The 16,676-nt window shown below is 34.5% G+C and overlaps 1 protein-coding gene across 8 annotated transcripts in view; it reads right to left on the bottom strand.

Moving 5' to 3' along the window:
• LOC131663753 (glutamate [NMDA] receptor subunit 1) overlaps positions 1 to 16,676 on the bottom strand; it is a 1,362,975-nt gene that overhangs the window by 1,083,987 nt on the left and 262,312 nt on the right. For all 8 annotated transcript variants that reach the window (XM_058934360.1, XM_058934403.1, XM_058934412.1 and 5 more), the window contains one exon: positions 6,280 to 6,531. In XM_058934360.1, coding sequence (XP_058790343.1) covers positions 6,280 to 6,531 — 252 coding nt within the window. The remainder of the gene's footprint in view (positions 1 to 6,279; positions 6,532 to 16,676) is intronic.

The following is a 16,676-nucleotide window of genomic DNA, read 5'->3' as shown; positions in this document are numbered from 1 at the left end:
AAACGACCATTCGACATCCATCGAAGCGAATTAAGCTGATGTCTTTTCCGAACTGCCAAATATATATAATTTTTTTGAATATTCGATATTTTGAAAATTTGATATTAGTAATATGAGTCTATAGTTCGACACATCCAATATGTAAGTTTTAGTTGCTCCTTTATAAATTGGGATTAGTTTTGCGGTTTTTAATGTATTAGAACAAATTGCATTTTTAATATACGTATTGATACTTTGTTTTGCATGATCATAACGATTTCATAAGTTTCATTAGTATTTGTTACTATCAAATAGATATATAATGTATTTCTATTTGATAATTTTAATTTTTCATTATTCGTTTTTCTTATTTTTGAACTAAGTTAAGAATCTATTTGACAAAAAAATTATTCATATAATTTGCAATTTGTTATTTGTAACGTCGGATAATTAATGGTACAATTTTTTTTAATTATTTTTTTTTATTACGAATTTAATGGTTCAAACTGCACAATTTCGAGAAACGAAAATACGTTGGAAAGTTTCTCTTCTCAAGGTTTCTACAAATTCCAAGAGAAGACAAGCTGACCAAATATTTTGCGATTAGAAAATAGGTATAAGAAATTTTACGACTTTGTTATGTGCGTCCATATGCTTAAGATGTCCTTGTGTTTACAGCATGGGCTGCCGACGCCCAAACCCTAAGCGGAATGTAGAAAAAAAAGAGAAAGCTCCTCTCATGCGTTTTCCACTGAGTTTTTATTTTTCCGTTTAGCTTAGTCATCAAAAGTTAAAAAATTATTTTATTGTATTACATAGTTTGTGCAGTTAGATAAATTAAGTCGTACGATTTATCATTTAAGCTACGTTTCAATTAAGTTTAAAGATGTGAATAAATAACATTTGAGAATTAAATATAACTCTCAAATTGTTATTTATATATATATTTAGTAACAAATAATAGATAATAGTTAAATAATAAGTATGTTAAGTCCTTGCACGGTAAGAAAGGGGTACTTTTATACGCGATTTGGCATGAGCAACTCCATCTGTCTTAAAGAAACTGTACGTTCTCCTAATGCGGGAAAATTTCCACCAATCAGTTTTGGAGTTTTCATGCCCAAATCCTTCAGAGCCCCTTGCGGCCTTATTTTGAAAGAGAGCGCATCACGAGGGAATGTGTTAAGTAAGCCGCGAACTGTTCGCCACTGCTACGCCACCCGCAGCAAGAAGTCCCACGCTCAAAAGATACACTCTCTTTCAAGAAGCCCAAGGATTCTATTACGAACACGATCAAAGTTTCCATTAATCGTTTAAAGGACTATATAAAAGTAAGTTTTATTTCCAATACTAATTTTTATTTCTTCACCTTACACAATCCATTTTCCCAATTCCGTATCGCTCGGTCCTCTCATTGAAAAACGAGTTGGATAGAGTTGATACAATAGTTTAACGCTCAGAACTTGGATCATTAGGATCTTTATAGGTCTGAGTGGAATCTATAATTGATGATTCTCTGTGCCTTCCGAAAAGATTAGCGCTAGAATAATCGATTTGGATTCAGGAAATAGAAAAACATCCACGCCGTGTGCATCAAATTTTTCTGTATTTTAGCCAACACCAATCTTTCCTTACCCGGGTAAAGTGAGAAATCACAGCCCAAAAAGGATTTGAAATCTTCACCTCACGAAAAGTGAGACGTAACATATTTGCCTTTTATTTTTCTGTAGTTATTTTTTATTATTTAATCTTGAATTTCATTAATTTTATTTTTACCTAGTTTTGTATTATTTAGATTCCATCATTTTTTTGGATTATCCCCATCATTTTTAACTTATTCTGTTTCAAATTTAATTTCAGTATCTTCTATAACTTTGTCTAAGGTCTTCACATATTTTTTGTAATCATTTCTCAGTATCTCATTTTTTGGATTTTTTTCTTATAAGCTATACGAGGTCTGTCCGGAAAGTATCGGGCCTACCTTTATATTTTCGTGCTGGCGTTATTCTTTATCATCTGGTGGGTGGCATCCTTCAAAGTAATCCCCACTTGATTGAATAACACGGTTCCATCGATGTTTCCACTTTTTAAAACAATCCTGGAACTCACTTTTAGGGATACCCTAAAGTACACTCGTCGCATTGTTTTCAACCGTTGTTTTATCATCGAATCGGTGTCCTTTGAGTGGTCTTTTTAGTTTTGGAAACAGCCAAAAGTCACAAGGGGCTATGTCGGGACCGTATGGAGGTTGTCGAAGCAATGCGATATTGTGTTTGCTCAAAAACTGCGGCACAAGATTGGATGAATGCGCTGGCGCATTATCGTGATGGAGAAGCTAGTCACCACTTTCCCAAAAGTGCGGCCGTTTTCTTCTTACTGCATCACGCAAACGTTTCAAAATTTGAACGTAGTATTCTTTATTGATTGTCTGACCTGTTAGTGCATATTCGTGATGTACAACACATTCACATCGAAAAAAACAATCAACATTGACTTAACATTGCTCCGACTTTGACGTGCTTTTTTTTGTCTTGGCGATTCAGAATGCTTTCACTGTGAAGATTGTGGTTTTATTTCAGGATCATAACCATAAACTCATGATTTATCACCTGTAATAACTTTTCTAAGCAAATTGTCATCATTATTGACCATTTCCAGATTGTCCAGAGCGATTTCTAAGCGAATGTTCTGCTCTGCTGAGAGCAATTTTGGGATGAATTTCGTACACAAGCGTTTCATCACTAAATTTTCGGTTAAAATTTCTGAAATGATAGTTTTTGGTATTCCAAGGTCTTCTTCTAGTTCTCGCACAGTCATATAACGATCTTGTTCGATTACAAGTCGCACCCGCTCAATATTATCTGCGGTTTTGATCGTCGAAGGTCGGCCGGAACGAGAATCACTATCGACAGAAGTGCGACCATCCTTGAACCGTTTATACCACTCTTTTATTCGTATTTTGCTCATACACTCGCTTCCGAAGGCCTTTTGCATCATTTCAATAGTTTCCGAACTCGTTTTTCCGAGTTGAAAGCAAAATTTGATGCAAATTCGTTGATCTTGTTTTTTAGTCATTTTTGACAATATCAAAATCCGACGAACGCGAAAAAGGCACTGTAAACAAAGACACACTGCACATGAACTATACGTCCGGCAGGTGTCAGTAAGTAACCAATAGATTCGTGAGGCTTTACTGTTGACGTTCTTGTCCGGTTGAGGTCGCTCGAACACTATGGTGCGAAGATATAAACGTAGGCCCGATACTTTCCGGACAGACTTCGTAAAGTGTCTCCTTATTTTTGTACAATACCATTATCGCCCTAGTTGTATATTTTTTCCTTTTCAAGTTTTTGTTTGTTGTATGAGGCTTATTTTTTATTATAGCGTTTTCTTTACATGTTTTTATTTTATTTATTCATGGCGATATTAGGATTATACTCATTTGTTATTGTTTTTCATTTAACTTTTTGGAAATTTATTTCTAGCTTATAGTATTTTACTGATTGTATATTTTGGTTTTAATTTTGTGAATCTCTAATTTGTTTATGTAACAAAAAGTGGATAAAGATCATTAAAAGTATTTTCTAGTTTTTGTGTCGTATATTTTATTTTATTAATTCTGATAAAGAAATTATTTATGCATGAGCCACTTACATTGTTTATTGTAGGTTTATTTATGCCGAAAAAGTATGGAATATATGTTTTATAGAAAATTATGAATGAATTCTTCTTTGTATATGCTTCATTTTCTTTCTCCTCTTTATATCCACGAAAAAAGCTTCAAATGTCCGAATACTCGAGATTCCATCACAAACCGTGTTGCTCACGAACACCTAAGTACACCATAACAAGCTAATTCTACTTTCTCAAACACAATTTTACAGAAAAAAAATAAAACAGGAAAGCCTAAGAGTGAGACTCAAACGGATTATTCTTCATATCGGACAAAATGCCGAAACCAAACAAAGACTTTGAAGACTTACGTGATGACATGCTTTCCTAAAATTCTCAAGGGGATCTAATGTAGTTAGTCGAACTTAAATGCAGAAAAAGAGAATTATACATCCGAGATGCCGCTTTTGCTACCAAAAAAGCCCGCGTCAACGAGGAAGCGGAAAAAATCATGCAAGAAGATACCATTACTCTTGACGAAAAAAACAGAACGACTAAGGGATTCCAGAGACGAATTATATTACTACGCACAGCATATGACCAGATAAAAAATTCGATCGTTCCGATCACACAAAATCAAAATTTGGTTACACAAATACCTGCGATCTCAGGTTTGCCAGATAGTTTCCTGTCCCGAATACGACAGCGACTATCCTTTTATCACATACCGCGACTAAAGTCATTCAAAACTTCACCCATGGTACTTTGTAGTTTACCTTCTATTCTTACGATTAAAGATGTCCTAGCTGAAGTTTCCTGTTATAACGGTACTAATTTACATGCGTTCATATCATCAAATGATCAAGCTGCTTATTAATAAATTAGAAGATAAGGCGTATGCAGTTATACAAGGGTTGACCTTCACGGACTTTGATGACTTCACAAAACAACTCAAACAAGTGTTTTCCTTAAACGCAACTGCAAATACCCACCGAGGAAAATTGGCGATCCTAGTTTGGCAAAAGAACGAATCCATACTAAAGTACATTCAACGAGTAATGGATATCCGAAACAGTATTGCTGATGCTGAGTGAATAGAAAATGACAGAGAAATAACTTTGATGGATTTCAATCGCATCGCATCCTTCCGTCAGCCTACAAGTTCAATGGGATGTGATATACACAATTAAATGTCCCATCCTCAATCATTACTTCAGAAATTATCCACCCAATGAGAACACTCACTTGGTACCTCCACAATCTCTAAGGTCTTATGAATGACAGAATTTACTTTCCCAAAAGATCTTGAATGACTACACCAACGTTCTCATTTCCCAATAGAACTGTTGGAAACTGTTGGACAGCTCTGTTCGAAAACGTCATCGAAGACTTTCGGATCTACCAGTACTAGCAGAAACATCAAAACTCAGAAATTTATTGGATTCAGAAACAATAAAACAGATCGGCATTTCAACCTATACCAAATTATAGAACGGCTTTATGATGTTCGGCACCATAGCGTCGGGCCTTATCGCAATATTCATAATTATATAATCAGTTAAAGCAATAATGGATGCCATCATACACAATTATACCTTTTACCGTATTTGCGGCTGGGGCGTCTCATATTCACGGCTGTCTAGACATCCCTAGCTCATTTCCTCATTTACCTCTTCAAACCTAAGCAGAGAAAGAGAGAGAGAGAGAGAGAGAGAGAGAGAGAGAGAATGAGAGAGAGAGAGAGCGAGCGAGCGAGAGAGAATGCATGAGTAGGCGAAAACCGGTATTCGTTGTTATTCTACCAACGCGAGTAAACGACACGTGCTTTTTTTCGACGAAGAACTTGGTGATACAACAAGCCAGAAGAATCTGAGAGGAAAATAGAGAGATGAGAAGGAACGAGCACATCATACCGCCAAAGCCAATAGATGAGTTGTTTGAGGGCTTTGTCTTGACGGAACGGCATCGTCGACATTCTTTTTGTGCGACCGAGCCACTCATTGATAATATAAATATTCCTTAAAATTGTGTACTTTCATCTACTTATTATGCTAGAGTTTTTTTCTATCTTACTTATTTTTGTATGTATTCATGTTTTAAAAAAAACCTCATTTTATTACAAAAAAATTGTTTTAACTCGTTAAAAAATATTGGAAAATAGTGCTCAATCTCTCAATTTAAAGTTGAAAAAAATTCTCTTTCGTACCAGCGAACATTTTTTTTTTGCTTACGGAATCTAACTCTGCAACATCTTAAAATCAGATACATTTTTTACATTTTGCTATTTTTTTTATTAGCTATAAAAATCTAAAATTTGTTGTTTTGGAAGTCAGCAATTGCGTTTTTGAAAGGTTTTTACCTCCTATTTCGAATGTTTGTTTTTGAGATACCAGTGTTGTGTGCTGAGTAATAACACGTTTTTTACATTTCTTTCTCGATTTTTATATTGGGTGTCCAAAAACATGTGAAGAGGAGTTTATACCTAACAATAACATAATTTTTATTTTGATCACTTTCCATTTACGTATCCGCATGTAGAATTCTTGTTTATTCTCGGAAAATCTATTTATAATTTTTTCTAAAATTCCGATAGTATTTATTATAATGCGATTACGAATTTTGAATTGATAATAATATTACAGTACTGTTTGTTATATTAAATAAAAGGTATTATAAATTTTTAAATACCTTATCAGAAAATCCTGAATCTCGGGAAGAAATACCAATTACTGGAATATGGTAAAATCCACTGGTGTAAGAGACAGCAGCAGGTGATAGTTCACCTGTAGGTGGATGGGATACTATTATTGCATAAACTCTTTTCGATATAAGATGTTTACAAACATTTAATGCTGTTATAATTGGGTTTGAGTTCATTTCTATAACTACATGTCCATAAGTAACACCTTTATTCACGTATTGAGAATCGAAGTTCAAATTCTGAAAAGTAATTATTTATTGATAAACTATGTATCAACTATTGATGACTTTTATAAAATTTTTATATCACTTAAATCTAACAAGTAAAGGTTAAAATATTATTTTATTAAAATTTCCCCTTTAATGAAATATGGTGCTATATTCCATTTTAATTCAAAATAAATTCAACTTTAATTCAAATTAGCTAGATTTAAAGTTGAATATAGAATGAGCTGTGACAGAAAAAACCATTTTGTTGCGATTTTCCTTCATTCTTTGCCTCTTTTTGTCTGCTCGCTACCACGTCAAACCAAACGCATGTGTGTTTTTTCGTGAGCGCAATACTCATGCTCGGTCTGTCTTTGAGGTGCTGATTAGCGAAGTCGAGATTAAAATCGGCGGACCATAGAGACAAATAGTCGCGTTGAAAGAAAGATAAAGAGGCGGTGAGAACAGAGAGATAGATTGCATGTATCAGTTTTATAACTCTACTACGTAAAAAGTTTTAAGATATTGCTATGTTTAGCCTAGCCTATAGCAAATGTTACGAAAAAGTGTATTTACAAACTTGCAACGAGGATGTTTGAGCAATGAATTTTGACAATTAATCTCTACTACAGATTTACTCAAAACCGATTTTTATTTCCTGACGAGGCTGAAAATAAATCAACGAAATGTTGAAAACAAATTGAAAACGTTGAATGTTAAACACAATTGACGACGAAGATTATTGAGCTTATGTTGGCAAATACAAAATATTAATAACGAATAGTTGAGGGTTAGAAAGCTTGTGAGCGATAACAACAAAGATTTGAAAGTTTGTCACGTTGGAGCTAAGGCTATAGCAGCATACATGAGCCTATGCATGTCAGTCTAAAAGAACTGAAATAACTAAGTAAGCAAATTTATAAGATACAATGTGTTAAATGTATACATCTTAAATTTATTTATTTTACGCTAGAATAAGTAAAATCAGTGGTATCAAATCATTTTTGTGCGAGGATATTGATGAAGCCGTTATTGGTGCAGAATAAAAGAAGTGATTTAGATCTTTGAAATTGTATCTGGCTGTTGAAAAGCCTGAAACATCCTCAAAGAAGAGAGATGAATTATTATATTTGCGAGGCGTTCAACTTTAAGAGATTGCGTAAAATTTATCTGGAGACGTCATTATTAATGCTGATCAAGCGATTGACGTCTTAGTTGATAAGCTTAATACTTTTTTCGTAAAACAAACATTCCTAATACAAAATTCGACTTTTAAATGTTACGATACTAAATCAAATGATGCAGAGAATTTTAATAAATTCTTATTAGAAATCAGACTTCAAGCTAAACGTTATGGCTTTGGCAAAACTGAATATGAATCAAAGGATATAACTTTAAAGGATGTTATTATCGATTATTGAACAAATTCAGATTTGTAAAAGAAAATTTTAAAAAAAGAACGTACGCTTGATGACATTATTGAATTATGTTATATTTTTAAATAAATAAACACTCAGTCATCAGTTATGAATATGAATTTTCCTTATATATCATTAGAAACAGATAATTCCTTATCAGTCAACAAAATTATATTTCATGATAGAGATAAAAATGATTCTTGTCAACGATGTAGGTGAACTAACCATACTACTAATAAATATATAATTTTGCCCAGCTAGAGACTTGAAATGTAGGAGATGTGATTTTCAGGGTCATTTTGCAAAGTTTCGTAAGACTCGTGTAAATAAAAGAAAACCTTTCCTCTCAAAAGAAGATGATTCAGATACAAAAGATCCAAAGCGTTTTACGCATAAAGAAAATAAAGTCAATTATATTGATACTAATTATGAAAATTTAGAGCATGACAATTTACAGAATTATAATTGTTTCAAAATAAATAGTACTGAGTTAATTAGTATATGAAGTCCTCTTGATGACATCATTTACTGTTTTATCAGTGGTACCAAGCTGATGTATCTTATCAATTTCAGATGTAAGGTTAATATAGTGAAAGATATAGATTATAAAGTCCTTTCTAAAAATAAACCAATTATGTGGGAAATGATTCCAAATCCAACTGAAATCCTCAAACCATATGCGTCAACAGAATTACCAAAAATTACAATAAAATTTTGTTAATGCCATTAGTTTATCATATTAAAAAGAAGTTATTGCATCGTTTTTTGTTGTAAAAAATGGAGATGTTTCTATCATTGGCAAAGATACAGCTAAACAATTGGAACTTTTGAGACTTGGTCTGAGTGTTAGCAGAATTAAAACAGATAACATATTACCTTTTCTAAAAATCAAATATATTGTGATAAAATTGGCCTAGACCCAAATGTCAAAGCAGTACAACAACCACTCAAATGTGTCTCTATAACAGTAGAAACATTAATTGAAGCAAAACTAAAAGCAGTCTAAAAATGTAATATTATCAAGAAAGTCACTGAACCGAGTGCTTGGATAACTCCAATCGTCATTGCAAATAAAAACTTTAGGAGATATACGACTTTGCTTTGATATGCGCAGAGTGAATGAAGCTATTGGAAGAGAAAACTACCCTATATCTACGTTCGACTCTTTTATGACTAAGTTGAGAAAAGTTAAGTACTTTACAAGACTTAATCTGAAAGTCATATACCATCAATTAAAACTTGACGTTAATAGTCGTCATATAATAACTTTCATTACTCACAAAGGTCTATTTCGTTATATAGAATTAATGTTTGATATAAATTCAGCTCCCGAAATTTTTTAAAAAAATTTGGAAATGATTTGAGCTGGATGAAGAAATTGTGCAAATTTTTAGGATGATATAATAATATTTAGATTGACAGAAATTGAATATAATGATTGTATGAAAGCATACTATCAGTTTTGAAATAAAACAATATAACTTTAAATGAAGATAAGTGTATTTACAAGGTACACGAATTGAAATTTCTAAGTCACACATTGTCAATCAGAAGTATAAGTGTTGAACCAAAGAAAGTGGATACGATAATAAATTTTCGTGCTCTGAATAACAAAAAAAGTATTGAGAAAGTGTTAACTTGTTAAGTTTATGTGTTGTCTTGGATTAACCTATGTTGGAAATTTTATTCCCGATTTATAAAATATCAACAAATATGTTACGAAAATTGACTAAAACCAATACAAACTTTGATTAGACTAATAAATATGAACAAAGTTTTTTAAAACTCAAAAGATGTTTAGTTAACCATCCCACGATATCGTATTGTGATCTAACAAAACGCACAAAACTCGTAGTCAATGCTAGCAGAGACGCTCTTGGAATAGTCTTATTGCAATATGATAATGAATCTGATTCAAAAGTAATTCATTTGCTACTAATTTATCTGATGTAGTACATCGGTATTCCCAAACTGAAAAAGAAAACCTCGCCTTAGTTTGGGCTGTTGAAAAATTTTAATAGTTCTAGGTTAAAGTTTGAATTGCAAATTGAGTATAAACCTTTAGAAGCAATTCTCAAGCCTTTGTCTAAACCGCCAGCACAAATAGAACAATGACTACTCCGTTTACAAGTTTTTAAATTCAAAGTAATATATAAACCTGGCAAACTCAATATTGTTGATCCATTACATAGGCACATACAAAAAATAGGTGGTCATTATCAAAAAAGACTTACATATATTCCTATGCATTTTGTCACATTGAATCCAAAATCGCAGTCAGTTTGATCCTACGGGCATTCGAAGGTCAAACTGACGGCGCGAGAAAAAGTCATTTTAAAAAATGTCACTAGTTTCTATGATTTTGAAAGTTTCTGAATCTAAATCTAAAGTCTATTTTGTTTTCTGAAGAGGACAAATTTCAAAGTGATGGTGAACTGAATAGGCATAATTGCCATTACTGGTCTGATGTAAATCCTTATTGATACTGAACTGTAAACCATCAAAGACGTTGGAGTGTTATGGTATGGTGCGGGATTGTCAATGGACCCTTGATTGGTCCTTATTTTTTTGAAGGAAATATAAATCAACATAGTTACTTGCGGCTAATAAGAGATGAACTGCCTGGATTGCTGTAAGATGTTGACTTAGAAACGCGACGAAGAATATGGTTTCAGCAGGATGGCGCAACACCACATTTTGCTCGAATCGTAAGGGCTTTTTTGAATGAGCACTATGGTATCAGATGGATTGGGAGAGGAGGTCTGGTTAACTGGCCTGCTTGCTCACCCGATCTTATATAACCAGATTTTTATTTATGTGGTACTTAAAAAATGCTGTTTTTGAGCAACAACCCACTACAAGAGCAGATATACAGGACATAATTCGTCGAGCATACGCTGCTATTCCGAGGCAAACTTTGTTGAACACCGTTCGCCATTGTCAAAGGCGTTTGACAATGTGTCTTGAAGAAAATGGTCATCATTTCGAACTCTTGCTTCGAGGTTATTGAGAGGCAAGGCAATTCACGTGAAACAAGCAGTCCATCGAGAGAGGCAAGGGAACTCACGTGAAACAAGCACCCCAAAGGAAACAAACCTTACTACGTCCACGTCGTTGTTTCTGGGTAACGCTAAAAGTAAGGAAAACCTTTTCAAGGTCAACATTTTCAAGCTCGTTGTAATATTGGAGTTGCTATTTATGAGAAAAAGAATGAGGCTAGGAAACAGCAATCATAGAATTTTGTAGCATTTGACCTTGAAATTTATTTCTCAAGGACATGAAAAAAATTTCCTAAATACCATTTTGGACGTAAAATTTCCCTCTCTTTCCGAATACGATGTCAAAAATAGGGGTTCACATTAAAAAAAATACTTTGACCTTGAAATAACCATGAAGGTCAAATTCAAGGTCAAAAGCATTAGCCCTATTGTTTTGCCCCCTTTGCCCTCTACAACTTTTGTCAGAACCATTTTGCCCTATCTGGTTTAGGTTCCGAGTAATCCGGTCACCGTGTATACTAGAAGTTAATCTCGATTATCCTCATTCAGTTCACAGTGAACATAATGATTTATTATTTTGTCCAGAGCATGTCAAACCACCTGATTCCAAATAAAAAAAATGTTGTGCTACATTCATGAGTAAGAAAAATTATCTTATACATTATCGAGCCCTTAAGCAAGTCGTCGCATATGGACTTTAACTTATTAAAATTTGTAAAAGGACCCCGCACAAAATCCGTAGCAAAAAGTATACAATTCTTTGAGCTGAATGTAATTAAAATATATTTTTTAAATTATCCTGAATACAGGTTCTTATATATACTATGTCCCGAATACCCCTTGGTTTTGAGTTATTGGCATTTGAAGATCAAAAAATGCCAATTTTTGAATTTTCAGTTTTTCGTCTTTTCGAGTGCTGTAATTACTTTCTATGGTGATTTTAAGAAAATAAACGAACATTATTGTAAAATAATTAGTAAAATATGTCTAAATAGTCTCAAAATCTAATAACCTATTCCTAAAATTACCTAGAATCAACGACATGAATGTGATAAGTGTCTGATTCCGTTTTTTAACAGTTTTTTATTTTTTATTTTTTATTTTTGTATTATTTTTCATCATTTTTTGTATTAATTTTCATTATTTTTTAAAAAGAATTATTGCAATTAAAAATCTTTAATATTTCATAAGGGATCTATTTTTCAATCTGATTTATATTCATAGCGATATTCTAAACTGATTGTAAAACTTGAAGTGAAGAATGAGAAACGTTTTCTTGTAATCTAGCGTATCCTAGGTATCAAATAATAAATGTCACATGAGCACAAGTTTCAAGTGTTCGTCTTCCAGATCTGCACGTGCAGTAATAGCCAAGAATTTTTTTTTATTTACTCCAAATATATTTACAATCTGTCTTATAGATTGAGACAATAAGCAAATGATACTACTATTAGACACACACACACACACACACACACACACACACACACACACACACACACACATTATTAACATTTAGCCGGTATACTCCAATGTGTATTCTGACTTTGTTTTACAATGGATTTTAACAGTTTAATTTAATTTAATTTATTTGCGTATTCATAAGTTTATGTCTTTTAAGTCTGGTGTTTGTGATAGATGTCTTCAGGAGTCTGTTGACAAGTTTGTTTGGGTGGTTTTGAAGTCTGGAGTTATATTTTGCGTAGAAATTTTTAATTTCTTCTTTGACTGTTGTGACCTGTAAATAGTTTCAGATAATTTCGTTCGGTGCGTACCATGGGGCCCGTACTGTATTGCGTAAGACTTTCGATTGAAATCTTTCCAGGATTTCAATATTCGAGTTTGAAGCAGCTCCCCATAGTTAAATACCATAAGTCCAGACTGTTTTAAGCATAGCCTTATACAACAACAGTTTGTTTTCAATTGATAGCTTTGATTTTTCTCCGATGAGCCAGTACATTTTTCTCCATTTTAGACCCAACTGTTTACGATTGGTGAATATATGCTACCTCCATGTAAGTCTTCGATCTAGGTGGATACCTAGATAATTTACTTGATTATTTTGCGGAATCAATTTTTCGTTTAATTTAATAGGGGGGGGGGGGTAAGTATCTTTTCGAAGTGTGAATGTCGAATGCATTGATTTACTTTCATTTACTATTATTCTCCAGGAGTTAAACCAGTTTTAAAGGTGGTTATTTATGTAGTTTGGTAACGTTTTGGATGCTATTATTGCCTCTGAGTGAACTGTTAATATTACTGTATCGTCTGCGTAAGTTGCTGTCAAGATATTTGTAGACTTTGGTAGACCTGATGTGTACAATAAATATAGTGTTGGGCCTGGAACACTTCCTTGTGGTACTTCAGCTTTTATTAACTGACGTGTCGATATGTACCATATGTATTTGTTTTAACTTGAAACTCTCTATTTTGTAGGTACGACTCTAACAATTTGTAGTGGGACTCCGGAAAAAAGTCTTCAGCATATGAAGAGCCCTTTATGCCAAACCTTGTCGAAAGCTTGTGCAACATCCAGGAATATACCAGTGCATTGTTGTTAATCTTCGATGGCTTTCCTCGCAACAGATACTATTCTGCTAACTCGTCGTTTAGTAGCTTTCCAAAGTTTTGAAAAAGTCTGTCCAGTTTTCTGTAGTAATTGTTTTGTTTGGAGGACAGTAAACAGCTGATATTGTTATCGGTTCGTTTTTATTTGTAATGTTTACACTGGTTGCTTCTAGGTTGATTTCACTAATGTGTGAGTGGATATAGTGATTTATTTTTGTTTTGATTATAATTGCAGTACCTTCGTATGCTTTATTAAGCGGGTGATTTGTTTTGTGTACAGTATAGTTTGGTTTGTTAGGGTAGTTCTTACTTGTAACGTGCATTTCTGAAATCAACATGATGTCTATGTTTTTGTAGATTAGAAATGTTTTTAATTCCAGGTGCCCCCGCATGAGTCCGATTGCGTTCCAGATAGCGAGTTTTAGGCTGTTCAATGTGCTATTTTTTTAACTAGTTCAGTTAAAAGATTTAACATAGTATCCATTCTTTACATCAGCTATTCCATCATATGTTCGAGTTTGTTTGCGTTATTGTAGTCGTTTTAAAATATTTGGCTCTACCTGTGAATTTAAATCTTTTAATTCTGCTGTTGTTGTGTTTTGATTGTTTTGTTTTCATGTCACTTGGGAATACGTTATGTTTGATCTGATACTGTTGGCATTCAAATTTGAATTAGTATTAGTGTTTGAGTTTGGTTGCTCTGTGTTTGTTTACTGTTTTGAATGTAACTTTTTTCTCTTAGCCTAGGAAATAATTTTTGTTGCAGTTGTTTGCGAATCGGACATCCTTTATAGCTTGCAGTTTGGTTTCCTAAACAATTCGTACATCTTATTTTTTTAATTTTTTCTGTGATAGTACAGTTTTCTGTTGCGTGGTACTTTCCACATTTCACATATAACGCACTCTTGAAGCAAAAATTTTTGGTATGCCGATATTCTTGACAGTTATGACATTGTAGGATCTCTTTTTTGACATTCGACGGTTCAAACTTTATTACGGAATTTAGCAATTTGTTTACTTTATAGATATTTTAACTTTTGTGGTCATATTCAATTTCTACAGTAAATAGTGGTAACGGTATTTTTATCACCCGGTGCCTAATATTCCGGATGCTCATTGTCTTATGTCCGAATTCCTCAATGGCAGGTTTTAAATCTTCAATGTTCACGGAAGGATGCATACTTTTAAAAATTACTTTATATCTTTTATCTTCTTTTCGCTGATATGTGTAAAATTGAGTGTTTCTTTTAATCCATTAACTATAGGCAGATATTTTTCAGTTATTGACGGTTGGATTTTTATTGTGTTTTGTCCTCTAACTTATATTGTGTAGTTATCTTTTGTTATTTCATTTAAGAGATTTTCAAGTGGACGTATGTTTTCTACACTTGTAACGGGGGCAGCGCCTTATTCGGCACTGACGTCACTAATTTATTAAGGGGAGAGTAAGAGAGGCACTTTCGCTCTTTAACAATCGGGGAACGAGAGGATAGGTCGTGCGAATAAATAATTTTCTTTGCTTGGAACATACAACTTAAATCTATTCAGACAAACAAATACAAAATCAGTTGCAATAACGTTTACACCACGCGCACATATACAGAACAACTTAAACTAACGCGGGAGGACGAATGGCCCGGCGACTAAATCGCCTTGGCCATTTACCTCCTTACAAAGGAAAGAATACGTTGAAACCTCGCTACCGCATTACGATGAGCGTAGCCGGCAAGTGATCGCCTGGCTACCTATCGTTCCTACGCGGCCGCGCATCACCATGAGAGAGAAATACCGGGAGAGAGAGATAACCTGACCTTTGTCCTCGGCGATGAGCCGGCAACGGGGAGTTGACCTGGCCGCAGGCTGGACGTCTTCCTTGGCGTAGCACGTGGTGAACTCCCTGGAAGTCTTGCCGTGCATGGCGGCGAGGGCGACACTGAATGCCCTGCTGCAGGTGTTACCTCCACACGTTGCCTCGGCTCGCCCTGGTCTGGTCACTGCTGCACGTGTACTTCTTCTTCTCTCATTGCGCTGCTACTTCCAACCTTTCTCCTCAACTTTCTTTCGGGGACTGCCTCACTCTAGTAAGGCTCGGCTGCGACTCTCTCATGCACTAATTCTTGCGCGCATCTTGCAGTCGCTCTGCGGCGCTCGCTCCTCTCCCTACCTTGACCTATTAGTTAGGCGGCATGCGACGCGTCGCTTATCGGTCACGCGTTGCGCGCCTGCCAATCCCTGCATAGGCCTAATACTCTCTTTCTCTCTCTCTCTTTCTCACTCTCTCTCTCTCTCTCTGTCTCTCTCTCTGTCTCTCTCTACCTCATAGTCGCTGCGCTCTTGTTTCTTCAGGCGCTCTCAACCTTGCTCGGCAATCTTCGGCGGCTGGAAAAACATAAAGGCCAGTGGTTAGGCGCAATAAATATATGCGCCGAACGCTGACCACGTCGCCATGCCGAGCGATAAGAGGGAGAGAGAGAAGAAGGGCAGACGAAGAGCAAGCGTACTGCTTGCTCTCGTCACACACTGTAGACTAAAATTGGAGGTGATTTAATTTTCAAAGAGTTTATATCACTATTTACCGTGTTTTCTTCTATTTTTTGTTTATTTTCAAGAACCTCAAATATATTGATGGTTAGACTGAGCCAGTAATCTGATAGCTAGGCTTGGCATTTTTTGATTGCTATTTGAATGTTTGGGCTACTTCTTTGTCGTTTTCCACTTATAGTTGTTCATTTTTCTGTGTTGTTTTGTGTGGGTGTAGACATTGTGTCCCCTACTTGTGTGTCAATTTGGCCTCTATTCCATTATTATTATTATAACGTTGAGAAATTTATTTGGATTAACTGTCACTTTTCCTGATTAACTGATGTTTTTGAGTTTTGAGTAGAGCGCAATATAAATCACGTCCGTTCCGCTCAAGATTCAAACACTGACAATAGCCAAGAATAGAATTATCTCCGTCCTCACCATAGTACTCTTTATTGGAAGAAATCCTTACATTATATTAAGTGGCATTTCTGAATCGAGATGAAATTCTTAATCTTGTAAAGCCAGGTTCGTCAGTCTTTTGATCAATTTGGAAGAGTTGCTCTTTTTCGTCCTCATCGTCATCATTAGCTCTTAAAGTGCTATCTTGCATGTATGATGGTAAAAGTTGAACTTGGTATGTTCCAATAGTGAATACATATAAATATTC

Source organism: Phymastichus coffea, unplaced genomic scaffold (assembly GCF_024137745.1).
Source record: "Phymastichus coffea isolate CEN01 unplaced genomic scaffold, Cenicafe_Pcof_1.1 PCOF00002, whole genome shotgun sequence".
NCBI classification, from domain to species: Eukaryota; Metazoa; Arthropoda; class Insecta; order Hymenoptera; family Eulophidae; genus Phymastichus; species Phymastichus coffea.
Note: the sequence above shows the minus strand (reverse complement) of the source record. Positions and strands in the feature narration are given on the sequence as shown.